Genomic DNA, 15,132 nt, shown 5'->3' with positions numbered 1-15,132 from the left:
TACAAGGCCTAGCATACTCAGAATTCAACTAATCATACTGACTTTCTAGAAGCATATAAAAGGCTAATCCTAGGGTCTAAATGTATTGTTCTCAATTAATTAAAATTCCCATATCTATGGTTATCCCATGTTAGATGGAAACAAGCAAGCAAATAGTTTCATAGCAATTGTCAGATTTTAATATTCAAGAAAAATTAAGTCCATCATACACATTAAAAATATAGGAAATTTCATGCAGACATGAAGCTTCCAATTCAGCCTTTGTGGTAACTTTTAGAATGAGTTACATATAAATACAGTACATTTTACAATTCCCAAACTTAATATTTTATACTGTGATTTATACAGCTTCTCTTTATATTTTACATATCTCATCTTGCTCACTTGATTAACATACCCTAGCCTGTACTGCTTCATATTATGGAAATAAAAAAAGAAACCAAAGCAAGCACAATGACCTATCTCCTCCCACTTTATGAGAATAAATGAAAAATCTGTGTATAGTTATTTAAGAAAAATGTTTTAAACTTTAAGGCTTACACACTTTAGTAGCTATTTCTACACATAATAGAAAATTAAATCCTCCAGTGACACCTCTATTATTGATAGATACCACAATTTTCAAGTTTAGAATATATTAACTACAAAAGCTATAAGGGAAAAAAAGGGATGCAAATTTGTGTAGTATATTTTTAAAACAGCATTCATAATATGGAGGAGAAATCAAGAAACAAATGAAATAACTGATTTCATAATTAACTAAAAGCTGTAATTTAGAAGTACAAATAACATTATTAAAGGATAAAACCTGATAGCAAAAATTTTAAGAAATGCCAACCCATTGGTGTCAACCTGTTTTGCCCTTTATGAGAAAACCAAAATCATTTGTTTTGATACAAGCTGTTAAAAAGTGAATACTTATCAGTGAATAAAAAGCATTTCTAAATTACAAACAGCATGCATTCCTTTCAATGGCTTTTTAGAAATACTTATGCTCTTTTTAAGTTTCTTTCTTTAAAAGAAAATAAGTTCATTTTTTTTTCCCTTGCAATTAATTTCAAGTTCATCCATGTAGTAGGTCAGAATTCCCACTAAATGAACATCTGCCAAGTACTCAGGAACACAAAAAAAGAGAAATAGTTTTTCAGAAACATTCAGTAGATTACATACAGGTGTCCATAACTTGACAAATCAACTTAATGGAATCCTTTATCGCATCATGGGCATAAAGGGCCCAGGCGCTCCTGTAGTGTATGCAGAAAAGATCCTACTGGTAAGATGTCAAATCACACTAGGACTCCCCTCACCTAACTGACAATAAAGGTGTAAAGATTTATAAATAAGTTTTCCTATGAAAACATGACATTTATGTTACCAGCACATTACTGAGATTAAGTCTATTAAAATTGCCACAGAGGTCACTTTATGTCATCACAACCATCTATGAAAATATTCAATATTACTCCCTTTTCTCCAAGAAAAGGTTAAAACACATTAAATTAGTCATCTATTTATCAAGCTACTGGAAAACAGGGTAATAAACATTAAAAAAATACAAAGGAAAACTCCCTCCAAAAAAGATCTGCTAGAGGTAGAAATTTAAAGCAGCATATACTGTTTTAGCTATAGCTATCAGGGAACAAAATGGATACTAATCTGAAATTATACTAATGGCTGCTGCTTACAATATTAAATACACAGACCATGGGCAGTAATTTATCCCTAAATTTCATAATGAAAATTTCTCCACATTAATACTATCATGACAGTTTTTACTAGTATATAATTGTTTTAACGGAAAAAAAAAAGTGCTTGCTTTTGTAATTCAGGTAATCTAAAGGAAAGACATTATTGTAAACATCTAACTGACAAATTTATAGTTAGAAATCATACATTTCAAATGGGCAGATTTTATTCTTATTTTCCCAGTTTCCTAGCAGTACCTTTAATAAATACTTGTGTGCCTCACTTAGAATGCTGAGATCTCATATATTTCAGAGTGATCCATGATGAGTATGCTTTCAAAGTGTTCAACTTCGTGTAACCAGAAGACTAATTTGATCCTATAAACTCAGCATTTTGTAAAGATCAAATGTTTGATGCTAACTATATTTTCTAGCTGAGCTAGAAAATAAAATAATTTGAATGATAAAAGGATATACATTTTCTGTATAGATTGCTTAGGTTCCAAGTAAACAAAATCCCAATTCCAGATGTTGGAAGTGACAAAGGATCCTTAGACTCTAACAATAACATGTATGATGCACATAAAACAACAAAAAGGGAGATTTTTATGGATTGCAATACTATAAGTTATTCATATGGCAGACTTAATGGACAGCTTCATGAAGACACTGGAAATAAAGTTTTTTCTACTGAAAGATAATTCTGGGCTTCAAGGAAAAAGTATACTTGAAGACATTTCCTCCATTTTTACTTGTGTAGTACAAATATGCATGGCACAGTATATTTCTGAAAAAGCGATAGACATATTAAGAAAATAGACACTATTTCTAAATTTTGTTAGGAATAAGAAGGCACCACTGATTTGAGGTTGTGTCCTGTCATTATGATAGTTGATTTTGAGTTGTTTATTTCAGCATTTGCTATTAAACTTTTTTCTTGATGATAATCACTTGAGACTGTTATTGTGGTTTGCGGACCACAAACAAAACACATTCATAGTAGTATTTCATCATGGATAGATCATTCACAGTATACGTTGACAAGACAGATTCTTTTTCCACCTGAAATGCAAACAGTAATCATAATGATAATGAAAACTACAACGATAGTGCTATTTTAAACATATTCTGTGTATTATTCATTTATTACACATACGTACCCTCTAAGATTGGCACTATAAGTAATCTCAGTTTACAAACAACAGGTCACACAGTAAGTGGTGAATCTGGAATTCACGCCCAAGAAGTCTTTAATTCTGGAGCCTGAACTCTTAAACTACTATAATATATTGCTTCTTTTTATCTTTAAGAACAAACCTGTTGTTTATTTTTTAAATGAATCGAATGCTTCTAAATAAAACAATAGTCGAAGTATCATGAATCGTTATAATCACATAAGGGAAGACCACACAGTACAAATGTACATATAGTAAACAATATCCCTCTTACATCTGACCTTCCATCCCATCTACGTGCAATCTGTCTACAAAAGCCAGTATTATGATAATGGTCAGCTACCACTTATTGAAAGGTGATTACACTAGGTATGACAGTTTTCCACTTACATACACATTATCCCAAATCCTTATAATTCCAAAAGCTAAGAAGTATTATTTTCACTTCATGGGTTAGAAAACAAAAGAGGTTAAGAAGTAAAGCCAGTAACTGCCATGATATCACCATTCCTGTTTGAGTGCTCTGAAAGTTAAACTTTGACAATACTCATTCCATCCTTACCTCTAACTGGAATCCATACTGCAGGACAACATTTTTTATATCCTCATAGCTCAATTCTATGGAAAGTTCATTCGCCAAATTTTCAAAGTGGTACAGCAGAGGACCTATAATTTAAAGATATTATGACACTACTTAAATATAAACATGCACCACTAGCTGTTTAAACTGAACTCCCAAGTTAAGTAATAAGTTGGGCAGAGGATGAAACATAAAAAGGAGAAGTAAAGAACTGTTACATTTGCGAAAGACAAGTATCCCTAAAACTGCCATTTGAGTGCCAGGTCTACATTCACAGGGAGTGAGTCCCTCTGGTGTAACAACCTTGCACTGTGATTCTCCACGTCATGGGCTTTACACCTATAACTCTGTAAGTTCCTGAAGGAGTGGCTGAATCACAGAATACCAGGTCCCCAAAATGCAAGGGTATCCTGTAATTCCATAAGTATATGCAAAACTGCAGTTACAAACTATTTTGTGAAAACAGAGAAGGGTCTTCAAGCCAGACTGGGCAGGAAAAAGTATAGGGGTAAGGGTGGTTGGAGAGTTATAGGCATGGCTTCCTGGAAGGAAAAGGTGATACTAGAGCTGGCTTTTTTTTTTTTTTTTGGCTGTGCTGCACGGCTTGTGGGATCCTAGTTCCTCAACCAGTGATCGAACCCAGGCCACCACAGTATAAATGTTCCAAGTCCTAATCAATGGACCACCTAAAGCTGGCTTTTTTAAAGCACAGTTAATATTCCAGCTCTAACACCAACTAATTCTTCTCCATCTGTAACATGACTTTAATGTGATATAACACACCATGCATACAGAAGGTGCTAGGTTAACCACAACTATTACAACTTTTAAAAATGACATCCCCCCCTTTACTATTCTCTCACTCTGGATATCCAAGGAACTGTTATCTGACTCAAACCAGATATTTCATTCTTTTAAATCTCACATTTTGCCCAATCTATCCACTTCATCCAGGTAACATAATCATTCCACAGTTATACTAAGGGACTAGACAATCTTTTTACTTTCATTGGGTTAATTATAAATCCTGAGACCAACTCACACACCCCCACCCAACCCAACTCCTCTTACCATGTGTTTAATAGACACAAGAGATAAAAGCAACAAACAAGACAAAATTGCTGTTCCCAAACTGCTGACCACTCTGTGGAACTTAGTAAGGGTTAAAAGGTTTTTCTTTCTTTTCTTTTTTTTACTGTACATAAACCACTAGAATAAAATAACTATAATTTATATATTAGTGTTCTTTTCAAAAGACAGTAATGATTCCCCACCAAACTACTCTATCAAAGTTAAGTTCCTGTTAAATTTTATTAGTACTAGTAAAAATGGAAGGTGCTACCATTTACTGAGTACCTGTTGTATCCAAGATCATCCCAAAGCTTTTGAAGCATTCTTTTATTAAAGAATGCAGAGCCTCACAGCCAAGTATCTCCAGTACTAAAGCATATGCTGTTCCTCCTCTATTATTTGAAGAACCTCCTACAATACTGTTTTATAACATTTACATAAACACATTCCTATACTTCTTACAGACTCAGACCATATTTTACTTCTGCTAACATTGTGTTTCATTACAAGCTACATGAACAAAGGAACATGTCTTATGTTTCTTTTTAATCCACTATAATGCCCAGCATAGCACTGAATGTAGTTAATCATCTGTAATTTTACCACCTGAAGACAACCATTACAGTTGCTTTGTATTTTTCAGTCTCCTATTACAAATGGTACTTCAACAAACATATCTGCTTATATTTCAGAGATATATTACAAAGACATGCCTTGCAGTGGAGTTTCTAGGTCAAAGAGAGTAAGTATTTTTACTAACTTGATTCAGGCTGCCAAAATGCTTTCCAATAGAGACATAGTACTTTTCACTCACAACTGCAATTAAGTACTTCTTTTAACAACTTACTTAACAAGGGGCAGGAATGCAATGGTACAGTCACTCTGGAAAACTGGTTGGTGGTTTGTTGTAAAGTTATACATGCATGTTCCACATATGACCCAGCAATTCTACCAGTAGGAATGAAACCTTGTGGCTACACAAAGGTTTATACCTGAGGGTTTATAGCAACTTTATTCATAATCATAATAATTTGGGAACAACCCAAATGTCCATCAGATGCCAGTCAAAGAATAAATAGAATGTAGTATATCCATACAATGAAATAATACTCAGTGATAAAAAGAAAAAAGCCACTGGTACATGCAACAAAATGGATGAATTTCAAAAGCATTATGCTAAGTGAAGGATGCCAGACACAAAAAGCAACTTACTGTATGATTCTATTTATATGGTTTTCTGGAAAGTGAGAACTATAATAACATAAAACAGAGCACTACCTGCCAGATACTGAAGATGAGAGAACTGACTACAAAGGGTCAGAAGAGACCTTTTTCGGGCAAGTGATAGAAATGTTCCCTACCTTGATAGATGTAATGGCTGCATGATTATCGAGCTTCCAAAATACTTCAAGTTATACATTTCAAAAAAGTGAACTTATTATAATGTCAACTATACCCCTCCTCAAAAAATCTAAATTATAAAGAAAAAACACACTAAGTATTTTTATTAAACTAAGTATTTGCTAATTTGGCAAGAGTAAATGATAGGCCATGCATAATTTCATCTGCATTTCCTTGAGGCCGAGCAGTTTTTCACATTTATTATACTCATTCTTTACTATTTTTAAATTTTTATTCTTTTAATTTACTTTATGGCCATGCCACAAGGCATGCAAGATGTGAGTTCACCAACAGGGATTGAACCTGCGCCCCCTGCAGTGGAAGAACAAAGTCTTAACCACTGGACCACCAAGGAAGTCCCCAGCTCATTCTTTAAAGGAATGTTTATCAAGCACCAAGCAAATGCCTGGCACTGAATATATAAAGATGAATAAAACACTATCACAATCCTGAAGGAGTTGCTTTCTCAATTCTCCTGTCTCTTCACATTTAAAAAATTTTTTTATTGAAGGATAATTGCTTTACAGAATTTTGCTGTCTTCTGTCAAGCCTCAACATGAATCAGCCATAGGTATACATATGTCCCCTCCCTTATGAAACTCCCTCCAAATGCCACCACTCTAGGTTGATACAGAGCCCCTGTTTGAGTTTCCTGAGTCACACAGCAAATTCCCGTTGGCTATCTATTCTACATATGGTAATATAAGTTTCCATGTTTCTCCTTCCATATATCTCACTGTCTCCCCATGTCCTAAGTCTATTCTCTGTCTGTTTCTCCATTGCTGCCCTGTAAATAAATTCTTCAGTGCCATTTTTCTTGATTCTGTATATGTGCGTTAGAATACAATATTTATCTTTTTCTGACTCACTTCACTCACTTTCACTCACTTCACCTAGGTTCTAGGTTCATCCACCTCATCAGAACTGACTCAAATGCGTTCTTTTTTAACGGCTGAGTAATATTCCATTGTGTATATGTACCACAACTTCTTTATCTGTTCATCTGTCAGTGGGCATCTAGGTTGCTTCCATGTTCTAACTATTGTAAATAGTGCTGCAATGAACAATGGGATACATGTGTCTTTTTTAACTCTGGTTTCCTCAGGATATATGCCTAGGAGTGGGATTGCTGGGTCATATGGTGGTTTTATTCCTAATTTCTTAAGGAATCTCCATACTGTCTTCCATAGTGTATCAATTTGTATCCCCACCAACAGTACAAGAGCATTCCCTTTTCTCCACACCCTCTCCAGCATTTATTATTTGTGGACTTTTTGATGATGGCCACTCTGACCGGTGTGAGGTGATATCTCATTGTGGTTTTGATTTGCATTTCTCTAATAATGAGCGATGTTGAGCATCTTTTCATGTGTTTGTTAGCCATCCGTATGTCTTCTTTGGAGAAATGTCTGTTTAGGTCTTTACCCCACTTTTTCACTGGGTTGTTTGTTTTTCTGGTACTGAGTTGTATGAGCTACTTATATATTTTAGAAATTAATCCTTTGTCAGTTGTTTCATTTGCTATTATTTTCTCCCATTCCTAGGGTTGTCTTTTCACCGTGCTTATAATTTCCTTTCCTATGCAAAAGCTTTTAAGTTTAATTAGGTCCCACTTGTTTACTTTTGTTTTTATTTCCATTACCCTAGGAGGTGGGTGATAGAGGATCTTGCTTTGATTAATGTCATCAAGTGTTCTGCCTCTGTTTTCCTCTAAGAGTTTTATAGTTTCTGTTCTTACATTTAGGTTTTTAATCCATTTTGTCTTCACATTTTTTTAATGGCAATAACAGAAGCAAAGAAACATTTTTTCCTTGACTGTAAGTATAATGTAAGCTCAATAACAGAAAGGTAAAATAATATGAATAACATAAAATCAAACCCATGTCTAATCCTAGTAAACACAGATAACCACTTGAAAACTTAAAGTATCTCCTTGCAGTCTTTCCTTGATGCATTAGAATGAGATATTACATGTACAGTTTTGCATCTTATAGCCCAGGGAAACAAACAACTATAAGCAAGAGCCAGCAGGAACAAGAGAAGGCAGAGGCTGACCTGCAAAGATGTGAGATATTACAATTATCGTACAAAATACACTATTTTCAGAGAAGTAAGGACTATTGAGAAAACATATGCAGAGAACAGAACATTCTTAAATGGCATGCTGCTGCTGCTGCTAAGTTGCTTCAGTTGTGTCCGACTCTGTGCGATCCCATAGACCGCAGCCCACCAGGCTCCCCCGTCCCTGGGATTCTAAAGGCGAGAACGCTGGAGTGGGTTGCCATTTCCTTCTCCAATGCATGAAAGTGAAAAGTGAAAGTCAAGTCACTCAGTCATATCCGACTCTTAGCGACCCCATGGACTGCAGCCTACCAGGCTCCTCCACCCATGGGATTTTCCAGGCAAGAGTACTGGAGTGGGGTGCTATTGCCTTCTCCGTCTTAAATGGCATAGCTAACCAAAAACATACAAACAAAATAATAAAAATAACCTCACACACACACACACAAAGTCCCCACCAAAGAGAAATGAAACAGATGTTAGACACAGTGAAAGAAAAAAATTGTGAATGGGAAGACAGGTCAGAATAAAGTGCCTAGAATGCAGGACAGACAGAACAAAACAAGAAAAAAAATAGCAAATAAAGCAAAGTGAAAGCTTTGTGAGTGAGAAGGTCTTCAGTACATTTGACTGCATTTCCAGAAGAAGAGAAAAAGAATGTGGGAGAGGAGGTATACAAAGAAATAATAACTGTTATTATTTATTTTGATGCTGTGCTTGTCTCATATTGGCAAGTGGAGATCTGTTTTAAACTAAGATTTTTCAGAACTGATGAAAAAATTTTTTACAGACTCAGGTAGCCCAACAAACTGTATAGTTTTTAAAAAGAACAATTCACACCTGCACATAATATTGAGCCTGAAAAAAACTACAAAGTGAAAATCTTAAAAAACAAGACTGATTACTCAAAGAAGCAACAATTAAAATAGCTGAATTCTAAACAACAAAAACAGAAGCTGCTGGAATGAAGTCTTAAATGTGCTGAAAGCTATATGCCAACTTTGTACTCCATACCTAGAGTCGCTATGGAACTAGAAGTATCAGCATAAACTCATGGTCTATAAACATGAACTCATGTTTATAGACATAGAAGGATACATACATATAATTATAAAAGGGCCTAGAAGCAACACCATGACACAGTGGGAGAATCCAGAATTTTGTTTCTACATACCATTCCCCATTAAAAAGAACCAGGAATCCTTGGAAAAACTGGCTGATCTCAGGCAGAAAAAGTGAAGATGAGCCCAGAATACCTAGTTATGCCAGAAAGAAGATGCTCAGACAATGGCAGGGATATGTCAAAAGGACACAGGAGCCAGCTTGAAGGAGATCCCATTTTACTGAATCTGGGATAAGTTGATTTAAATCATTTATATGCTTAAGGTTCTAAAAGTTCCAGTTAAGAGACAGTGATTATTAGACTAGATGAAGTGAAGTGGAAGCCGCTCATATGTGTAAAACTCTTTGTGACCCCAGGGACTATACAGTCCATGGAATTTTCCAGGTCAGAATACTAGAGTGGGTAGCCGTTCCCTTCTCCAGGGGATCTTCCCAACCCAGGGATTGAACCCAGGTCTCCCTCATTGCAGGTGGTTTCTTTACCAGCTGAGTCACCAGGGAAGCAAAATTTAACTATATGTTGTATATAAGAGATGCATCTAAAACATAAAGATACAGAAAGGATTTAAGGGAAAAAGATCCACCATACAATCATTTAAAAGCTCAGTAACTATATTAATATGCCCACTTAAAGAAACATGGTTTACATCCATGCAAAACAGACAGCTGGTACCCAAACCCCAGCAAAAAGCTTTATAGGCAGGGTAGGGAGGTGTTGTGGGTAGAAGTAGGGTAACTGGTGGTCACGGTCCAATCATTCCAATGCAGACTTTTAATTGATCCTCTTCTTTTCTGTCCTATATTTCATCCTCACTCTTTATTAGGCCATGCTTTCATAAATTCTGCTCCTTTTCCATTCACTTTTTCCAGTGAATTAAACTTGGTCTCCTGGCTGAGCATGGTCTGGAAATGCACATAAGGTGGGTGTCTTGGAGGAGGTCAGCTATTCCCTACATATAGACTCAATTTATGTTTGTTTCATTTGGTGTCTCATTTTCTACGGTTATTCCAGGTCAACTGGCTGTATTCACATTGGTTTCTTTGCAAAACTTATCCACCTACCCTATCTTCTGAAATATTGTTACATTCTTTTGTCCCCTGATGACATCCTGCCATTCTTTATCCATGTTTATAACTTTTTATGAACTATTAACATGATCTCAATGAGGAACTAATGTATGTCCAATGTGTCCAATCATCTACCTTTCATAGGCAATCTCTCACGTTTTTAAAAATTCTGTAGCTTTACAGTGCTTTAAACTCTAATAGGCTCCATTTCTCATTACAAAGATCTCCTTTGGTACTTTAACTTGTTAATTCTTCCAGATGAAGGTAGATTCACTTTGGTAACTGCCTGCCTTCCACTATCCAACTATGTATCAGGGCAAGTGTACACACACAGACACATACACAAACACACTTCTGCACCCCACTAAATTACATATAAACGCATTTAAGGGGTACTAGTCACCATGAAAAATCGATAAACAGGATGCATAGGCATTTTTTCTGCATTTTGCAAAATCAGAGCCTTTCCCAAAGAATGTATGCATACATAACAGTTCCCTTGAAAAGCTCACTAGTTCTCCCAAACCTGGAAAACATTCAAGTGAGTACTTTAAACACCCCTCAGAGCATTTTATAAGTTAATACTATTCCCAACTCTAATTTCATACACTGTGGCAAATTTTTCATAATTTAACTTCCAATATAACTTTTTAGTATTCCAGAATGGCTAGTGGGCATATTTCTCATTACATATGAATATACTGACATTCTGGTCTATATAAGCATCAGTTCAGTTCAGTTCAGTTGCTCAGTCATGTCCGACTCTTTGCAACCCCATGAACTGCAGCACGCCAGGCTTCCCTGTCCATCACCAACTCCCAGAGTTTACACAAACTCATGTCCATTGAGTCGGTGATGCCATCCAACCATCTCATCCTCTGTCTTCCCCTTCTCATCCTGCCCTCAATATTTCCCACCATCAGGGTCTTTCAAATGAGTCAGTTCTGTGCATTAGGTGGCCAAAGTATTGGAGTTTCAGCTTCAGCCCTTCCAATGAATATTCAGGCAGGACTGATTTCCTTTAGGATGGATTGGTTGGATCTCCTTGCAGTCCAAGGGACTCTCAGGAGTCTTCTCCATCACCACAGTTCAAAAGCATCAATTCTTCGGCGCTCAGCTTTCTTTGTAGTCCAACATTCACATCCATACATGACCACTGGAAAAATCATAGCCTTGACTAGATGGACCTTTGTTGGCAAAGTAATGTCTCTGCTTTTTAATATGCTGTGTAGGTTGGTCATAACTTTTCTTCCAAGGAGTAAGCATCTTTTAATTTCATGGCTGCAGTCACCATCTGCAGTGATTTTGGAGCCCGAAAAAATAAAGTCTGTCACTGTTTCCACATCTATTTGCCATGAAGTGATGGGACTAGATGCCATGACCTTAGTTTTCTGAATGTTGAGCTTTAAGCCAACTTTTTCACTCTCTTCTTTCACTTTCATCAAGAGGCTCTTTTGTTCTTCACTTTCTGCCGTAAAGGTGGTGTCATCTGCATAAGTTAGACTGAAACTGTCCCCAAGGGGCTAGGGACACATTCTCAGTTTACAGATGAAACTAATTTTCCAAGTCCACATGACTGAAGCCCAAACCACAGGAATGTTATGAATTTACCAATGTAAATGCCATTTTATCATGTCTCTTAGCAGCCAGTCAATCTTCTGTGGCATCTGAAAATTACTTTCATCCTTATTTCAAATTCTAAAACAATACATCCATTCATACACATAACAGTTAACTCCAAGCAAGGAAGAAGCACTAGATTCCTACCCTTGTGAAACTTAGAAACTAGTAGAGGAAACAAAATGATGAGTGACTACACCACAGTGCATTAAACGCTGACAGACTTGTCAGATATAAAAGAGAAATAACATAATATTTAACCCAATATGAAAGGATCTCCTGAGCAGAGTGTTAAAGAGCACACATAGGGAAGAGCCAAATGAAAATCGAGAGGAAAGAGAAAGGGTTTTCTAGGTCAGAAGACTAGTACCTGAGGTCAGGACAAGGAATGGCAGTCAAAACAAAACAAAACAAAAAAATGAAGCTGAGACACAAGACAGAAGAGAGATCACAAAAGGCACTGTACACATCCAGAAGGGTTTAGGTTACCAACAAAGCTAGACTTTTATGCAGGAGAGATCTGATAAGAATAGGTTTGCACATTGGGAAGATCACTCTGGTGGTAAATGGAGAAATAAAAGGAGTGTAAAGTGTTGAATATAACTTACAAGTACTGAGGTTGAGAAACCCTGGGTCAAAAAAAGATACAAGATCCATTAAGGAGTTTTAGGAGGTAAAACTTACAGACTGACTAGATGCAGATGGAGAAGAAGAGAGGTTAAAGGCCTATACCAGTTTTCTGGTTGGGGAAATGTGAGTAGATGATGGAACAGAAAAGGCAAGGGGAAAGCATGGGCATCACTTCCTCCAGACACATGCATTAGGAAGCATCTGTGGTGCATCCAAGTTGGACACACTGGCTTGGAGCATAAGAGAAACTCCCTGGTAAGAAGAGTGGAAGCCCTCTTCTTAACTGATATCCTGTTAACAAACATGCTGAATTAACTGTAATGCCAATGACAGACCACAGGCCACACCTTAGCACATTTACTCTTATCAAGCAGTATACTTACCAAGGGCCACATGTATTTGCTCCAGGCAGTTGTAACTGTTGTTATTATATAATTAATAAAATATTAATAAACAATACATGTTCAAAAAGAAAAGTTGTTCCTATGAAAGTTAAGTCAAATGCTCTGGAAATACACAAAGCCTTATATAACTCAATAACTGATATGAAAAATTTTAGACACATAAACACACAGTCAGAATAAAGGTAAGTTATAGACTGACCCAGTACAAGCCTGCAGAGGCAGCTGATTAGGCAGTCAAGGGGTTGGATCTGGGCTGTCAGCCCATCTGCCATATATAAATGCCACAACTTTTCTGCTAGTTACTTAACCCAAGATTCAGTTTCCTCAACTATACAGTAAACTCCATTTCAACATATGGTTGTTCTGAGACTACACAGGTATTTTTTAAGTGGCCAACATTATGCCTAACCACAGGAAGCAAATACCCAGTTGGTAATGCTATCTTTCAGTCATCCCTTCAGAAAAGGAGTACTTTTCTTTTAAGGAAGACTCAAAGTTTGAGATACTTGCTTCATATCATGGCTATATATTACGCTGCTCTCATCTGTCCTATGGACTTCTAAAAAGAAGTTTGGAAAAGACCTACTATGACCTGGAGGCTTAAACCTACTGACTACATCTCTGGTAAGCTAAATCATTAAAGAGAGCAAGTAACAGAACCTACCAACAGAACTACACCAATACTGAAGACCAAGGACTCAATATTTACTTGACTTTTACGTATGTAGTCTTTCTTAATAAGGATTATCTATCTTACTAAAAAAGAAAAGTATGTTTACCTTTAGTATCATTATTTGCCCTTAATTTTAAAGGAACAGGATAAAATGTGCAATTTCCCTTAGGCTCCAGATGGAAAGGACCATGTCATATTCATCATTTGATTTCTAGCAACCAGCAATAGGATGCAGTAAAAAGGTTTTTGCATAAATGAAATTATATTTCTACTCTTTCTTAAATTTAAATGAGATACGTTAAGTTATCACACCTGCTCTTTCCCCATAATATATATACTGGGGAGGAGGATTTCATGGGAGAGATTAAGTGCTTCCCCTCAAATGTTTCATTACAGAAATTTTAAAAGACCACTCTCTCCTGAACAGAAGTGCTGTTTCTCCATGGAGTGGCGAACTGGGAAGATGAGGGATGATTATCATTGAATTAATAATTAGTACCTCTGTGGGCTTCCCTTGTAGCTCAGTCAGTAAAGAATCTGCCTGCAATGCAGGACACCTGGGTTCGACTCCTGAGTCAGGAATATCCCCTGGAGAAGGAAACGTCAGCCTACTCTAGTATTTTTGCCTGGAGAATCCCATGGACAGAGGAGCCTGGTGGGCTACAGTCCATGGGGTCGCAAGAGTTGGACATGACTTAGTAACTAAACCACCACCACCTCTTTGAAATTATGGCTGCTATGAGACTGACCTAGTATGAATATATGACTTTTGGGGGATCCACTGCTTTTGGAGGGACTAGCTATGATTGAAGGAACTGCACTACAACTAGAATGCAATCTAAAGGAAACCACGGAGGTTTTAAAACATGTACAACATTGCAAGAGAGTTTCCTTTTCTCCACACTCTTTCCAGCATTTATTGTTTACAGATATTTTGGTGACGGCCATTCTGACCAGTCTGAAGTTGATACTTCATTGTAGTTTTGATTTTCATTTCTAATAATGAGTGATGTTGAGCATCTTTTAATGTGTTTATTAGCCATCTGTATGTCTTTGGAGAAATGTCTGCACTGTTGGTGGGAATGTAAATTGATACAGCTATTATAGAGAACAGTATGGAGATTCTTTAAAAAAGCGAGGAATAAAAATATCATACAATGCCAACAATCCCACTATGGTTCCAAAACCATAATTGGAAAAGATACATGTACCCCTCTATGTTCACTGCAGCACTATTTATAAGAGCTAGGATATGGAGGCAACCTAGATGTCCACTGACTGATGAATGGATAAAGAAGTTGTGATACATATATAATGGAATATTACTCAGCCATATTGTATATCAACGCGTGTATATGGAGTCTGGAAAGATAGTACTGATGAACCTATCTGCAGGACCACAGTGGAGACACAGACATAGTGAGCAGACTTGTGGACACAGTGGAGGAGGGAGAGGGTGGGACGAATTAAGAGTAGCATGGAAAAATATACATTGCCACATGTAAAATGGATAGCCAGTGACAATCTGCTGTATGATGAAGGGAGGTCAAACCTGGTGCTCTGTGACAACATAGAGGTGGAATGGGGTGGAGATGGAAGAGAGGTTTAGGAGGAAGGGGACATATGTGACATATGGCTGATT

General features: G+C 36.7%; 1 protein-coding gene across 2 annotated transcripts in view; it reads right to left on the bottom strand.

Moving 5' to 3' along the window:
- Window positions 1–156: 156 nt before the first annotated feature.
- CARNMT1 (carnosine N-methyltransferase 1) overlaps window positions 157–15,132 on the bottom strand; it is a 39,558-nt gene continuing 24,582 nt past the window's right edge. For both annotated transcript variants that reach the window (XM_069576349.1, XM_069576350.1), the window contains exons 7-8: window positions 3,423–3,526; window positions 157–2,747 (exon numbers count right to left, since the gene is read on the bottom strand). In XM_069576349.1, coding sequence (XP_069432450.1) covers window positions 2,646–2,747; window positions 3,423–3,526 — 206 coding nt within the window. In that variant the 3' untranslated portion in view covers window positions 157–2,645. The remainder of the gene's footprint in view (window positions 2,748–3,422; window positions 3,527–15,132) is intronic.

This window comes from Ovis canadensis, chromosome 2, assembly GCF_042477335.2.
Source record: "Ovis canadensis isolate MfBH-ARS-UI-01 breed Bighorn chromosome 2, ARS-UI_OviCan_v2, whole genome shotgun sequence".
Classification (NCBI taxonomy): domain Eukaryota; kingdom Metazoa; phylum Chordata; class Mammalia; order Artiodactyla; family Bovidae; genus Ovis; species Ovis canadensis.
The sequence above is the reverse complement of the archived record's forward strand: the minus strand, read 5'-3'. Positions and strand labels throughout refer to the sequence as shown.